Source organism: Lupinus angustifolius, chromosome LG07 (assembly GCF_001865875.1).
Source record: "Lupinus angustifolius cultivar Tanjil chromosome LG07, LupAngTanjil_v1.0, whole genome shotgun sequence".
Lineage (NCBI taxonomy): Eukaryota > Viridiplantae > Streptophyta > Magnoliopsida > Fabales > Fabaceae > Lupinus > Lupinus angustifolius.
The window spans coordinates 4,180,010-4,197,285 of record NC_032015.1 but is presented as its reverse complement, the minus strand read 5'-3'; the positions used below and the strand labels follow the sequence as shown (position 1 = coordinate 4,197,285).

At 31.4% G+C, this 17,276-nt stretch overlaps 2 protein-coding genes across 3 annotated transcripts; one reads left to right on the top strand and one right to left on the bottom strand.

Annotated features, from left to right (window-relative positions):
• LOC109352322 (calcium/calmodulin-regulated receptor-like kinase 1) lies at window positions 1,401-5,955 on the top strand. Of its 2 annotated transcripts, none has more exons than XM_019594251.1 (9): window positions 1,401-1,574; window positions 2,098-2,470; window positions 2,967-3,120; window positions 3,575-3,701; window positions 3,892-3,977; window positions 4,054-4,125; window positions 4,349-4,549; window positions 5,147-5,537; window positions 5,784-5,955. In XM_019594251.1, exons 2-8 carry the CDS (start codon window positions 2,157-2,159, stop codon window positions 5,477-5,479), a joined length of 1,287 nt encoding a protein of 428 aa, XP_019449796.1. In that variant the 5' UTR covers window positions 1,401-1,574; window positions 2,098-2,156; the 3' UTR covers window positions 5,480-5,537; window positions 5,784-5,955. The 2 variants fall into 2 exon arrangements, with proteins under 2 accessions (XP_019449796.1, XP_019449795.1); XM_019594250.1 differs by having other exon boundaries at window positions 5,147-5,541; window positions 5,788-5,955.
• On the bottom strand, window positions 10,157-12,459 carry LOC109351889. The gene is made up of 2 exons (XM_019593565.1): window positions 11,427-12,459; window positions 10,157-10,879 (listed from the first exon to the last, which is right to left on the bottom strand). The coding sequence occupies exons 1-2, from the start codon at window positions 12,079-12,081 to the stop codon at window positions 10,248-10,250; spliced, it is 1,287 nt and encodes a 428-aa protein (XP_019449110.1). The 5' UTR covers window positions 12,082-12,459; the 3' UTR covers window positions 10,157-10,247.

Below are 17,276 nucleotides of genomic sequence, written 5' to 3'. Positions count from 1 at the left end.
ATATATTGGCATACAAATTAAGAGATCATTAATTTAAATGACATTTTATAGTATTTGTAATAAAATGTATTGTTCTCTTGAAAATCGTAGAGCGTCAATTCTATAATTAATTTATGTTGTAAAAAAGATAAAAATATGATTATCTAATTAGGATAAAACTAAAAAAACTTTTTTGACTAAGTTCTGAAATTGTTTGAAAACAAAATAGAAAACCTAAATATATAAAAGATAGGAAATTGAGGGTGTATATGTTGTCCTCTAAGGGAAGAGAAAAGGTAATGGTGTAGAAAAAAAATCATAATATGAGAGAAAGTAGGTGTGTAGCTACTCCTAACTTTATTTTCAACCATATGTCAAACTAATAAAATCATAATACCTAATAAAAAATTTGAGTAATGACAAATATACATTTTAATTTTATTAAATATCAAAATTTTATTAGTGTTATCACTTCCGTTATCGTTTCTAAATATTCTGGAATTTTATGTAGTATTCCTAATGTTACAAAATAAAGCCCACCAAGATCTAACAATAACACTAAACTAATCCTAAAATATTAGAAACTAATAAAGATAAGTTTAGCATTCAATTAGGATATAATAATAGCAATAACAATTACAAATAAAAAATCATGTTAAATTTCTAATCATGGTCACATGGGCAAGAAGAGAAAGATAATAATAATCAAAACTTCGGGTTACGTTAATGTCGGTACTTAGCCACTTACGTTGTTTCTTGCAGAAATATATATACAGGAAGCTTTCACCCGAGAATAGTGTATTATTTCACATAATATAGATTATTTAAAGAGTCAAACTTAAAAAGATATTTATACATGCATTTTTAAAATGATTATATGATTAATAACTAACTTTTAATAAATGATTTTCAATACTAATTATTTATGATTGATAGTAAAATTTAGATTTATTCTCACAGTTTTTAAAAAGAGAACTATTCTCACATAATCAGTATAATTAACATTCATTTGTATTTTTTTTTAAAAACCCAATAATAATTAAAAATAAATAATATATAATATAATAATAAATAATATAATAACACATGAATTTTGATCCAGTTTTGTTGACACGGTGTAGAAGTTGTCAGTCAACGTTGTACAGAAAGAAAAAGCAATGAAGTGGTCCCTCAAACAAAGAAAATGCTAATCTCATCCTTTTTTATGATACCATTTTTCCTACTAATTATAATCACTTATCATCTACTAATGAATGTTAATAAAAGGAAACTAGATTTAAAAAAGCAACATTTATAAGGAAACAAAGATCAAGATTGAATCAATGACCATTGAAAGGCCCATGAGCCAAACACCCCTTATTGTAGTTGTGCAGTTTCTATACTAAAATTAAATTCTTCTATTACTGTCTAATAACTAATAACTAATGCTGATACTCAATCTATTTCAGTTCAGACTATTCTTTCTCACTTTCCTTCATTGCTTTTACCATTCTCATTCTCATTTCCTTCACTTTTGTTTTGTTCTTGTTTTTGTGTACTTTTTCTTTGCTCCCCATAAAGCATGTAACTCTGCAGTTTGAAGCTTCTTGTCTCAGGTATCTTCAACGTGCTACATACTTTCCAGAACATGTTTCCTTTTTTGCCAGCTTGTCACTATTTTCGATCTGTCACTATGTTCCACAATATATATAAATGTATATATATATATATATATCATTGTGTGTGTGTTTTCTTGATTAGTTCCAATGCATGTATTAGTCTAAGTTGAGATTTCATCAGTGGGTTGACCGGTTTTTTATCATTCTGGTCTTGTTTTTGTTCTTATCCGTGTAAGATTTGGCGTTTAGAGAACAGTTAGGCAAAGTATTCATTGAACTGAACTGCATTTGCATTACTTTTGTTCTATGTAATTATGATTTTGATAAACTAACGTTTTGGTTCTTCAACAAAGTAATGCAATGTTCTAGCTTTAATGTTCAAGATTTCAGGCCAATTCTTTCAGTACCTTTCAAATTATTAGAGCAATAGCCACATAGATTCATGGAAAGCTATTACTAATGCCATTTTTCTTACCATGGTTTGGTGTATGGTTAAATTGTATAATGTACCTTTTAGCAGGCTATTCAATGGATTGGATGATCAACAATAAATAGCGAAGCCAAAGCAAGAAATAGGAGATGAAAGAGGAGTCAATAGGACTAATTATTGGGGGTTCAATAGGTGTTGTTATTGGAGTCATTTTGGCAATTTCTGCAGTCTTTTGCTTTAGGTACCACCGAAAGCGTTCACAGATCGGGAATAGCAGTTCCCGAAGGGCTGCTACCATACCTATTCGGACAAATGGTGATGATTCTTGTATCATTCTATCAGACTCAACCATAGGTACAGAGTCACCGGTAAAGTCTAGACGAAATGGCATGTTCTTCTGGCTTGATGGGTTTAAGAAGAGTAACATGTTTTCAGCATCTGGACTACCTAAATATCCATACAAGTATGATTTCAATTATATGGAGTTGCCTTCATGTGCCCTTTTGCTTATCTTAGGATGGGTCTACTTTTAAATATTGTACATTTACATCCCATGGGACTATGATTAATAATTTTCTGAACATTTCCTTATTTGGAATATGAAATGGTGCTCTCTGAATAAAACTCACATGCTTTGTGATCTTTGTACTTTAAACTTCGAAGGGAAATATTCTGTAAGGCTGAAACAGTTGAATATCAGATAATGAAACAAAGGAAAGGTTGGCTTCAGTACCTTAGTTTAGCACCAATAGGCCTTCATTCTTGTTAACATGATTGATTGCTTGTTGGCATGTGTGATCCAATTTTAAATCTTTTGTTTGGAAAAGTGACTTTTATGTGAACACTAATTGTTACTAGAAGTGAAATTCAAAATTGTTTGAGCTCTTCATACCAAATGCTTTTTGCATGTCACTTATATCTTTTTTTCTTCTCTATTTAATATTTTATTAACGACTCAGGGATTTGCAGAAGGCAACATATAATTTTACTACAGTCATAGGACAAGGTGCATTTGGTCCTGTTTATAAAGCTCAAATATCTACTGGTGAGACTGTTGCTGTTAAGGTTCTTGCAACTAATTCTAAGCAAGGAGAGAAAGAATTTTACACCGAGGTCAGTTGCCAATGTCATATACCACTGATAGAATTATATTGTGTTTCATGTCATCAACTTCATAGTGAAGTGTATGTTAAATGTGGTAACTTCGTAAGATTTACGGAGGAAGTAAGACTAATGAAGAAAATATTGCAGTGTTGAGAATAAGTATTGATGATGAAGTTCAATTTTCGAAATTAGAATATTTAGAACACAATTAGTGCTATATCCTTAATTTGAAATATTTTATATGATAACTAAGTGCAGATTTTTTTGCGTTTGCAACACTTGATATAAAGAGTTAGCAACACAGCATGTTTCCATTCAATTAGCTATTGACTCTAGGGGTAATTGGTGATATAGCAATTATATAGTCTCAAGTTATCATAAATAATTATTTTTGGGCACAATCATCTTCTCTCCAGAGCAATCTATCAATTTTAACCCTAAATGCTCTTGTAATATTTCTCAGGTTATGTTGTTGGGAAGGTTACACCATAGAAATCTGGTGAATTTGATCGGATATTGTGCAGAAAAGGGGAAACATATGCTTGTATATGTCTACATGAGCAAGGGTAGCTTGGCTTCTCACTTATATGGTAAGTTATCTATCTATCTTTTTGCTTGACAAATTTCTAATAGGTTCATGCATAGACTGTTTTTCTATTCAAACTTTGTGGCTGAATGTACTTCATAGAAATATGTATCTGTTTATTGGCTGAATGCTTGTTGATCTAAATGGTCTTTGTCGTTGTTATGGTAATATACTTTTCCTGCCTCTATGTTCAGGAGAAGGGAATGAAGCTCTGAGCTGGGATTTGAGGGTTCACATTGCTCTAGATGTAGCAAGAGGATTAGAGTATCTTCATGATGGGGTAAGGTTCCATGTGATCTGCACCAATCTAATTCTAAGTTGTATAATGTAATAACGGTATCCATTGTTCCCTTCAGGCAGTTCCTCCAGTAATCCATCGAGATATTAAATCTTCCAATATTCTATTGGACCGGTCCATGCGAGCCAGGGTATACTCTTAACCATCCTCCTTTTCACAAAAAAGTAGTTTGTAAAAAAGTGATTTTCCTGGCTAAGAATTCTAATAATTCCTCCCTTTCCCTCTAAATATTGATTTTTATGAAATACCATAGCTACATTAGTACATCCTATACACACTGAATGTTAAGCATATATTTCGTTAAGAAGCTTATTAATCTGAAGTTCTGAATGCTGAATTACTGAACCAAGCAGGTTGCTGATTTTGGACTTTCAAGGGAAGAGATGGTGGATAAACACGCAGCTATTCGGGGTACATTTGGTTATCTTGACCCGGAGTATATATCTTCAGGGACATTCACCATAAAAAGTGATGTATATAGTTTTGGGGTGTTGCTCTTTGAAATTATAGCTGGAAGAAACCCTCAGCAGGGTCTTATGGAGTACGTTGAGCTTGTAAGATCTCTCTCCCTCCCTACAAGCTATACTAGTATAAATGAATAGTTTGATCTGGGGACTGAGGAGATATATAAATGCATTGCATACCAAAACCTGTTCATTATAACATAAATATATTATTAGCTATTTGGTGAGTCTGTGTTGAAATTGCCATACTCCTATCTTGTTGGTGATATATAATGCATGCCAAAAAAGTCATTATTAAGTAGCAAGTTGGGAGGAGTTATTGCTTTGGCGTTTGGTCATACTTGAGGAGATTACTCTCTTATCTATCGGGTGGGATTATACACTACAAAACCAAAAAAAGAAAGTCATTGCTAAGCAATAGGTTTATATATGTATTTTTAGCTATTTGATTACTTTGGTGTGCTTGAAAGAAAATAGTTTTTTGGACTTATAAAAGCGACCTTTCATAGCTGTTTACATAGTGCAAGTGAAATAATTGAATGAAATCAATGAATGATCACTATCATGGTGAAGGAAGAGTCCATGTCAAAATCAAAATCAAAATAACTATTTCCTTTGCTTTCCTAGCACATTATGTAATGCATAATTCACATTCTAGCCCATTGAATGCTATTGATGAATGACTAGGCAGCAATGAATGCCGAGGAGAAAGTTGGTTGGGAAGAACTTGTAGATTCTCACCTTGAAGGAGGTTTCAATGTCCAAGAGTTCAATGAAGTTGCAGTCCTTGCCTACAAATGTGTCAACATCGCCCCAAGGAAGCGCCCTTCTATGACGGACATAGTCGAAGTGTTAACAAGAATCCTTAAATCAAGGCATCATAGAAATCATCACAATAAGACCTTGTCATCCACATCAGATGAAGTTTACATTGATCTTGATCAGACAGGGAACAAGAATTCTGTTACTGACCACCAAAGGCAAGAATCAGTGGATAGTACAACAGACAATGAAGTGTAGAATATGGTTTTACATTCAGCTCTTTCCTTTTTTGTTTTTGCCCTTGGATATATGATTAGCCATGATAACAGATAGTAGATTAATGACTCATGATCACAAAAATTTGTTGTATTTGTTTGCTTAGTGAAAGTGAAAAAATTCCTCAGTTGAACAGTGGATCGTATGTGTTTAGTTATCTTATACATGTATGTATCAATTATCATTAATTTTACACTTTTTAATTATAGTATAATATGTCTAGTTTTCTCATACAAAAATTTCTTTCGCTTTAATTTAACAGTAAACTCATTGTGGAAGGGTGGTGGCCAATTGAGAGAATTCCAAGCTTTGATGAGGCTGTAAAAGGATTAATGGTATTTTCCATGTTGCAGTTTTTTCAGCGGAATTTAATGTTCCTGAGAAACAAAACATTGGCAATGCCATGAATATATGCTTCATACAAACCTTGCATACGCTGATACACAAGGTTTTTATTTTTTATATTGTTGAATGGTAACTGACTAACTTAGACATATTCTTGTATTGAGCCCGCACATGCAAAAATACAATTGACTCCCGGGTCTGTTTGTGAGTTGACTTTTGGAGAGGAAGGAAGAGATCTAAGTCATCTCACAAGTGTATTTCATAACTCTCAAACCTTTTATTTATTTTTTTCCTTCAAAACTCAACTGGCAAACAAACTCTAAAGGAACTCTAAACCTTCTTAAGTACACCTTGAAATCCAATTATGTGAAAAGGGTTGTTTTCATATCTTCTATAAGTACCATTACTGCTGAGGATAGCAATGGGAGATGGAAACATATTGTTGATGAATCTTGCCAAATCCAAACTGACAAGGTATGAATCAATTCAAGTTAAAGATATATGCACCAGTGCCCACATATTCCTAATGAAGCATGCTAAATTAAGCAGTTGGTTGATGCATATGTAGTAACAAAAGTTGTACATTGTTTAACTTGGCTAATTTTTTTTCCAAAATATAATCTTTTGTGAAATATACAAAGATAATGTTCTTCCTTTTTATAGATAAAAAGTCGTTATTCACTTCAATGTGTCTTTTACCTTTTTACATTGCTTGTGCTATTCATACAAACATATTCAGGATTACCGAGAAAATTATTACAAGGTTTCTTACGTGATTTCCTCAAAATGCTAAAAGATTTGGAATTTATTTACAAGCATGGCCTTGAAGTCATAATTCATCAGAGACAATTACATGTTATGGTTATTTACATCCTAGGTAGCTAGTAGTACTTCTGTGCTCTTTTAATGCTGAGAAATTGAACTTGTGTTATTTACACAAAATATATGAAATCGACTTTCAAGACACCAACTTCCTTCTAGAAATTTTGGTATAGTAGTACTTGTTATTTTTTCTTCATCTGTTACAAGAACTGGTAGAGATCATTAATTATCAATAGAAATAGAGTAAACTGTTACAACCTGAGTTTTAGTGAAATTAGGGGAACCACCCATTACTATTTTACACTTACATAAGTCCCCTATTTTTATTTTATACTTTCATTATATTGACCACCCCTATGTGAGAAATAAGTGTAATCTTTTAAAGAAAAAAATATGATAAATGCAATTAAGTTAAATAAAACATGATATATTATGGAGACAAGTTCAAATAATATACAAATCAATGTATCTACATTATTTTTGGTTCGTTGTGATATATTACAAAAGCGATATAAACATTATCTGTTTAGAATTTTTGATGCATTCTGTAACAAAAAATAATAAAGATACATTGATTTGTAGATTATTTGAACTTGTCTCCATAATATATCATGTTTTATTTAACTTAATTGCATTTATCATATTTTTTCTTTAAAAGACTACACTTATTTCTCATGCATGAGTGGTTTTTATAGGTGTAAACAAATGATGAGTGATTTGTGTAATTTCGTTAAAACTCATGGGTACCAGTGTAATTTACTCACATAAATAATATCAAAATTTTCAAGCGTGCCGTGACCTATGGCCATTACACCATGGTGTTATTAATGAGTTGAAAAACACCACCAAACTTTGTAATGGTGTCCAATTTGCATCAATAAACATCAATGGTGTAGGCCCTACTGGATCCCAATGTAAAATGTTCGATTTTTGAGAACGACACTTATTGAGATGAGCGGCAGCCGCGAAACCCGAAAATGATTAATTCCTTACCCACAAAGGTAAAGGATATTAAATGTGTGTCAACCAGACCAAAGCTGTATAATAAAGATTAGTTAAAAAAAATTCGAATAACTATAAAATTCTTTCTATGCATAAAGCTGAAAATCACTTTAAAATACGATCTTGAGCTAATAGGCCTATCAACCATAAATGAAGATTGTAGAGAGAAAAAATATGTAAAAGATAACAAATAAATCACTCACAAATATAGAAAAAATAAGTACAAGATAACAAATAAATCACTCACAAATATAGAAAAAAATAAGTACAAGATAACAAATAAATCAAGGAATGTGTCCTTTAAAGTATCAATGATATAAAAATTAATTGAGAAGGATTTGGAGATCAATATTTTATTATAGACATGATTTATTATAAAATATTATGACATCCTTTGATCTATATAATCTAATTCACCTAATGAGATTGTTGAAGCGGAAGACTCATAAAGAAAATATAATAGACAAAATAAAACCGATAATTTAATATGGTTCGACAATTTGCCTATGTTCACGGCTGAATAACAACAAAGATTATTTCAATATGATAAAAGAGAATTACAAGTGTTTCACCTATTTCTCAAAACCCAAGTACACCCAATTTCACTTTCACTCGAGTATTTTTCAAACACTCAAATATTCCTCACAATATTAGAACAAGAGAACGAGAAAAGAAAATATGACTAAGCTAAGTACTTGATGTGTCTTATAATGGCTTGAAACATTTCTATTTCAAGAAAATCTTTTTATTATCTTTTTCTTTTACCCCATATTGAATAGATATTAACTTGATTGATATTGTTGGAATTCCATATCAATCTTTAGTTAAATGGTACAAAGCAAATCCACCGTGTCAAATACTTGTTATTTAAGGATTAAATATATAGATTAACCTATTATTTCTATATAATATATCCTAATTGCAAAGCTATCAGCAACTAGTGACGTCTTTATCAAGCATTTAAGAGTGACGCCCCAACTGGTTCACAAAACTGTCAAAACTCAACTCAGGAAATAACTTGTCTACGTTGATTTTGAAGCCAAAGTTAACAAGTTCATTTTTGCTAAAATGTTTGACTTCAAAATTTGAAATATCTAATGGAGTTTCATTCAATGACTAGCTTCCTTTACCTAACAGGGAAGTGTAAGTAATGACAAAGGAGGGTTATAGTAGCACACATTTATGAGGTGCATGTGAGTTGTTACATGAGGAATTGAAAGCTGTATAGATGTTATAGTAACGAAAGTGACCTTACCAACCTCCTTCTATGATTTATTACGGCCTCAAATTTGACCAATACATTTATCACGTTCACAATCATTTCTTCACAACACCATTTAAGTAGTTATCACTCATGAATAAATACAAACACATATATGGACATAGATATATACAAAGAGATAAATGCCAAAAGAAACTCCATGAGTATGGATTCATTCACTTCATATTGTAAGAGTGTTGTTATTGGTATGAGAATTTTGTAAGTAGTAGATATGTAAATACCTCCAGATGCACTCTATAAATTGTGTAACTAAACTTGGTTTATATTATAAATATATGAATAAACACTTAAATTGATATTTATGTAGTGTACCAATTTGGTCTCTTAAGATTTGGAAGATACAAATTTATTAAAGCATTTTCAGCACAAAGGGGTGAAGAGACAAGAAAGATACATATGCCTCAACTGTGAACATGTCACTTGAAATCCTTCCTGGAATATTTGTCCTGAAGTTTGGAATGACCTCTGTCTAGATTTGATTTTTAACCATAACTCCATAACCATCCAAGAATGTCACATGCCTTTTATTTTGGTTGCTACATTTAAATACAAAATGTGACATCTTCCTAGGGTACATATGCACACTTTGTTAGGGTCCGTTTTTTAGTTGAGTTTTGGAGTGGAAAGAAGAAAAATAACAGACTTGAGAAGTGAGAACCATGAAATACATTTGAAGTCTTCCATTTTCATTTTTACACTCGAAAATCGAACTCGTAAACATGACAATAATGAAAGATGAGATCTAGTTAACTTATACAATGAATTAGAAGTAAAGTAACTGATTATAGTATAACTAACTGATTATCACAATTGGACCACTTCCATTCAGTCAATTTAATGAGTACTTATGGAATCTAATCTTTAATTGCATTAATTATAACCAAATAATTTTTGCACTTGGTCATATCTCTAGGCTATATACTTCATTAAATGCACATACAACTAGGATTCTTCAAATGAGGTTAGTAGGTTATTAGTTATTACCCATTTCATTTTTTCAATTGACTATGTTTTAGACCAGTTAATATAACACCAAGACAGAGTTATAGCCTGCAAGCAACTGCATTGTAGTGGAAACTTTGGAGGGATAATTAACAAAGCTAACTTGGTTTGATTCCATTATCTTACATATCAAAAAAATTACAAGTGTATGAATAGTTATAGGAGGTTCATACTACATATAATAAACATGAAGAAGCATAAGTGACTAGGGAGAAAGAATCAAACTTCTTCAAATAATGAAGGGTAAAGAACCTCCTTAGAAACTACACAATATGTTAGACATTTTGATTCTTTAGTTCATGGTTTGCAAATTACCACAAAGCAAGGAAGAAGAGCTCTAGGATTGAGCAAATAAAGCTCCTCAATATTTGAATATAGACCAACTTTTCCAGCCAATGAGTCAAAGCCTGTTTGTGCTGCCATTTCCTGAATGTTCTCCAGAGGCCTATGAACCCTGCCAGCAATAACTCTGCACACAATAAGTGCTTTTCTAAGTGATGGGTCATCATCAATAATCTCTATAGACTCAAAAGCTCTTCCACTTGTGGATGTTGTGAAAACACCTATACCATCCCTGAGCTCCTTTTTGGCAGAAAAACCATTTCTGATGATTCTACACACACAACATTTTTCTGATAGGCAAAGACTTGAAGAGCCATTGTGACCAAGAGAGCATGCAACAGTGGTGCCATAGAACCTCAAAAGCTCATTTCCATCAGCTAGGCACCTAGGATGCTTCTTTTGGAGTTTGCTTGCTTTGATTTTCACCATCTCCCTGTACTCTTCAAATCTAGCCAATGTCTTTTGCATGTTGTGGACTTTCAAAACTCTCTCAATTCTACCACAGTGGTTCTCAGACTTTAACCAGCTTGTTCTGCATATGATCTCCACTATTTTCCTTGATGAATCACCTTCCACAAGTTCAGTAACTGCCAAGGGAAAACTTGCTCTTAATATATGAAACTGAAATTATGCCGAAACGGAAACAATAAAAAATGGAAAAATAAATTGGAAACAAACTTGCAGTCAATAAACACTATGATGAATTTAGAATTTGGATGTGGAGATAATGTTTCTCCTAGATATTTAAAGGTAAAGTTATTGCAGAATTCTCTGAGCATAGTCCTAAATTTGAAGGTAATGAAAAAGGGGAAATTAGTTTGGTTGTCTCATACAGAAAAAAAGTTGTGATTTTATCAGTTTCCTCATCTCAACATAAAAATTTGTGTGTATCTGATAGAGATATAGCTGTGACCATTAAATTTGTGGTTGAAAAAAATGTCAGGATAACCTACTATGATGAGGGTCAGATAACAAATGGAAGAAAAACACAAAGACAAAACTATAGTGAAAGTTACAACCATATAGGTAGGAAGCAATGACATAGAACTTATCCACTTAAAGATTAAAACAAACCATGGAAAGAAGATAAGCTTAAAATAGATATTTGAGGTCCAAAAAGTAAAAAGGTTTTACCAGCATGCTTGGATAGATGATGAGCTTCAGCAGCTTCCCATTTGTTAAATTGTTCTCCACATTTGTGGCAAGTCACAGTTGAAGAACCATTTGAATCTGTCTCAAGAGACATCCTATTGCTTGAATGAAGTCCAGCACTATGATGAAAACCAGACCCTTCTGACAAAAGGAAAGGAGATTTCCTTGGAGGAGTTGATGAGGTCCTAAAAGAAGGGTTAAAGTAATGCATTGTAGGGTGCCCTCCAGGTCCAGGTGTCCCAGGCCTCAAAGTACCTACAAATGTTGAACCACTACTACTACCATTAGCATTGTTACTATTACTACCATCACCATTGCTAACCCCTTCTTGGAACCCTCCATAGCCAGTGATTTTGAGCTCACACCTTGAGTTACTCAAAATGACTTCATGAGTTATGGGGTTGAGGAACTCACTACTCCCTATAGATCTTGGACTGCAATCTGGTGGCTTCTCAATATGCCTCTTGCTTCCATGGATTACATCTTTGAGATTTGCTATGGACCTTGAACACCCTGATCTTCCTCCTCTTTTGGTCAAGATTGTGCTCAAATGCTTCCTTGATTTTGGGTCATGTACATCAGATGGCTCAGATTTGCACTGTAGAGATTTCTTCAAAGAAAACCACACTGTTGGCATATTATCCTCAATAGTAATACTTACACTTCAACTAAACTATGTAGTTTCAGAACTTTTGTTTAACTCTCTTACAATGCTAATTCTCAAAAGGCTCCATTTTTAGCCTTTGCCACTTTCCCCTTGCTTTTCCTACATGAAACATAAGAGAATGAAAGAAAAGTTAACAACTTCAGTTGCTCTTTTTCTTTAAACAAAGAACCCCTTTTTGTTTGCTGAAATTTCCTTCCTTCCCTTTACAGGAAACAACTCAGCTATGCATCAAAGTGGTAACAGGAAAAAACATAAAAGGGACAAAATTCAAGATATCATATTAACCACCATGAAAATTATGAGAGTATTTTGATGGCCACTCCTATGCTACATCACATAAAATGAGTTTGGTTAATTGCTTAGGATAGTGTTCGTGACCCCATTGGAATTTAGAAAGAGACACAAAAAATATAAAAGGGAGGACTCAAATCCATAGAAAGATAGAAAGGTGAATGAAAATTATTTAAAACATGGGTGTTTGAAAAAAATCAAGATTCCTTTTGGCTCTTGGATTTGGGAATTGAGAACACACATCTTAGTTAGACAAAGCCGGATAATGTGGCGCTTAGTAAATGTGCATTACTTAACCTGTACTAATACCAAATTCAAAACTTACCTTGATTAATTGGTCTAAGGCTTGGTGGAAGGATTAAAAGTGTATTCAATTCTTATTAGCGATATTTATTTGGAAAGACAATCATATACTCCAAGAAAAATTATTTCTTTACCTACACAAAAATTCAAAACCACCCTAATTGTGCCACCAAATTATACATGCTAACATGCACAAATAATAACTTCCATATTCTTTCATTCTCTTTCTTACAATTATTTTGAACTTTATCTATTTTTCCATCCCATAAAAAGTTGTGGTAAAATGATATTCTAAAGAGTGAAGGGAAGTTAAAATCAATGATAATAAAGGAAAATCTTTCTAAATAATTGTCTTCAAAATTTCCCCTTATATACCAATAAAAAGTTGTGGTAAAATGATATTCTAAAGAGTGAAGGAAAGTTAAAATTAATGATAATAAAGGAAAATATTTCTAAATAATTGTCTTCAAAATTTTCCCTTATATACCAATATAGTTATATGAGAGCATATGAGGACTATTATTTTGTGTGGAAAATGTTGGGTAAGGGTTTTAGTGTAATTTTGTACGTAAATTTGTAATATTAATACCTGAACCAAAACAATTTACAAGATATGTCAAATAAAGAACATCTTTAAATTTCATAATTATTTGAGTATCAGACATCAACTATAATTTATTATACATTCAATAAATTTTAGTTTTTCTCGGCAATAAAAAATATTTTAGCTTTTATAATCTATTAACATTTTTATATTTTCTAATAACAAACGATTTATCTCTCCCACTTTCTACCTTTAAAACATATTTTCTTATAAGAATAATCATAAAAATGTTCTTTTGCAAAGAGTATTTCTAAGAAATAAGAATCACATTGACAAATGAATGAAAAATTCTTATTTTAATAAGAATACTACGTGCATGCATGGATATGCTCCAACCAATATATCAATATTGTAACCAAACCAAATATGGAATATCTCCTCTCTGAAAAATCATTGAAGAAACATTGCAGAGATTTGAACTCACAAAAATTGTTAACCAATCTCTTTACAATAATCCTTCTCTTTAGTAATTTGTCTGTTGAAACCTTTAGTCAATCCTTTCTTTTCAATAATATTAAAATAATTGAATTTTTGTTAGTTGGTTAGTTAGTTTGGTTAAAATAGTTAGTTTTTTCATCTTTTATATAAATGATTTAATATAATTTTATATAAATCATCTATTCAATATCTAATAGATGATATTCTCTTTTTCATCTTTTTGTTTCATCAAAAAGATTTTAAACATAACTTCTACCATTTTAACAAAGAATATTGATATATGCTTTTGTTAAGAACAATTGTATATTATACAATGATATATTTACAACCTGGAGAACCAATAAATTTAGGTTTCTAAGTTATACTTTATTTTAATTCCCACAAACATTATTTCTTTTATATGCAAAGTTTACTATTGATATTTCTTTTTATTTTAGACTATTAGTATTCAAAAATTACATTAGACCATGTTTGATTCGAATTGAGTTAGAGAAATGAAAAGCTCTCGTGATGCCTATATTTTTCATTCACCATATGTACATTTGAAATATGAAGGAAAAAAAATGTATGAATTGATATTATAAATTTTTTATATATTATTATTGTATTATTCATCATTTATATTTATTTATTATTAAATATTTTTAAAATAATTCAAATAAATGATAAATAATATATTAATTGTACATAAATTTTTATTGTTAAAATATTGGAGAACCAAGCTCCTTGTCACTTCAAGCGAACTTATATTAGTGATATTAACTATTGGGTATTTACTCAATAATTAATTAGTGAAATATAAACTATCTAAAGTTGCGATTCATTCACGTTGAAATTGAAACAGAGTACCACACTCTACATAAACACAATGATGATAATATTCATGGAGTATAACATTATTTTATTAGCTAAGTGAACAAGTTCATTTACTGTATAGTTTTAAGTCATTCATACATATTTAAAATTATTTTTATTCATTCTAATTTGAAATACCAACTAAATATTTCTGATCGGTGATAATTAATGTCTCAATTAAAATTTGGACTGTATGCCTGACAATGAGACACTCTGATTAATATATAAGATTATGAAAAATGACAGTGTGTCAGTAAACTCATATATGATTGGCTATATGCCTGAATCTACAGTCTTTATGTCTGTGATTTTTCATGCACAGTACTTTTTAAGTCCACCTTTATGGAGTAGCAATTTTTATGTATCTGATGGCAACTTTAAACTTAGTTTCAGCAAAATGCATTCAAGGGCTAAAAGACATATATATGGTCAAAGCTTCAAGCTGTAAATATTTCTGTTTAGTGCAAATGTCATGTGTGTAAGTTTTCTAGGAGTATCTTTGTCCAAAGGAGAGTAATTGGAAAAAGATTTTTTATATTGGTAAGTGTATGGTACTATACTATATCTTTTGTAAAGGAAAGTTATTATGGGAACAAAAGCATAGAGGGGCTAGTTATGGGAAACTATGTGGTCAGTTCATAGGGGATGCATGTGATAGATTACAATATTTTTGTTCAAGTTAGGTAAAAAAAATCACTTTTATTTTATAAATTTTAAGTACTCTTGTTTAGAGTGGCTTTTCTCTATTTAATTAATTTTCATATCTAATTTATAAATAAATAAAAACAAAATAATAATTGATTTATTTTACCTTTATTTAAATGTCACCTACAAATTCTTTTGTGAATATAATTATATTTCTGAGTCTATAAGCAAAATGGAAGCATCCTATTTTGTTATGTTACATACATCTTCCAAAAAATTAATAGACCCAGTCCGATTAGTATTTGGTGACATATGAAAATCAACGAAACCATTGTTCCATCCTAATATCTAGAAATGTGGCAAACTTATATGGTCATGGAGCATCATCTAGCCAATAAAAATTGACTTATTGGATTGTTGATCATGCTCAAATGGTTGGCCTAATTGATAAAAAATATGACACTGAACAAAACACAGTCTAAACAACACCTACAAAATAAAAAACTTTTGTTACATGACTGACATGTTGCCTAAACAATGCATACACTATTTCAAAGCTAAACATGCCGCCTCTACATTGTGAGCTACCATCTCCCATGTAGTAATGACGAACTTAATATACAGCTACAATAGCTCGGACATGCAACAAAGCAACCAACCCTGGTAAAGACTATGCTAGCTAGACTGCTAGAGCGCATATTCAACAGGGTCAACCACGTATAAAGTAGTCCACATCAGTCTGAGTAGACCTGATATGACAACTTGTCATGATCAAAACATCACATTATCGAACATGACATTCAACCTAACTACAAATAGAAAATTTCCTTCATAAGAAAGTTCACACATATCTTACTAGTCATATCATTGCATCCTTATACTCTCATTATCTTCTCTTTACATATCTCCACTTATATCAACTTGGATGGTAGAGTCCCTTTTTAGTTATCCATCCAAATGGTCCAAGGTCGACTCTTGTCAGGATTCACCAAACAACGACACTCCTGTCCTACCTCGTCAGCACATGAGAATCATGATTATACCATATGGCAATGAAAAGCTAAAAAGTTTATATGCTTAAGTGTTTGTATAATGACGAACCCAAACACCTTATTTGTATAAGTACTTTTCAAAGTGGCGTGCATCCAAACACAAATAACTTTTTGAATCTTAAGCACTTATGTCATGAGCTTTAGTATGCTTAGTTCATCATATTTTAATAGGTTGTTTACCAAATACAATAAGCGCCTTCTCAAAATATTAATTAATAGCATGAAATTTCAATACAAAATTACTTTTTATGATTTTTCTTAAGCATTACTTTAAGAACACTAGTAAACTTCCTCCTTCACACGTACACATATATACAGTTTTGTTATTAGTTGTGATTAGGAATCTAAAAGTGAAAAGTTAATTAACATGGAAAAGTAATATTTTAAATGTGTAAAAGTTAATGTTTTTATATGCTTTAAGATTGATTTATTTATTTTTTGGTAACTAATATATATATAAAGGATTTGCTAACTTAGGTAAGGAGATTTTTTAATTGGAATAGATTAGCATTATGCACCAATATTTTTTTGGATAAAATTAAATTAACCCTACTATTTTACTTATAATAAACTTAGTAACATGGGTATTTCCATAATTTTCTCTCTAAAAGAATAACTCACCACTCATCTCTAACCCTCTTTCCCCTCCCCATTAAGCTACTTATCTCTAAACACCAATTATCTCTTCACCCAAAACCATATACTGCACCAACACTACCGAACAACACAGCCGCCAGATTCAACATCACCACCATACCATTTACACAACTGAACACATCACCACACATAAACAAAAGGACTCATACACAAGAACTAGACGATATTAACGACCGCGACAGTGGCGGTGCAACATCTGGTTTCAGGGTGGAGGGGTTTTTGCTCTTTTCATATAAGTAGCTTGATGAGAAAAGGATAGGAATGAGGATGATTTTTTTTGTAAAACGGAAATTATAAAAATATCCTTATTACAAACTTAT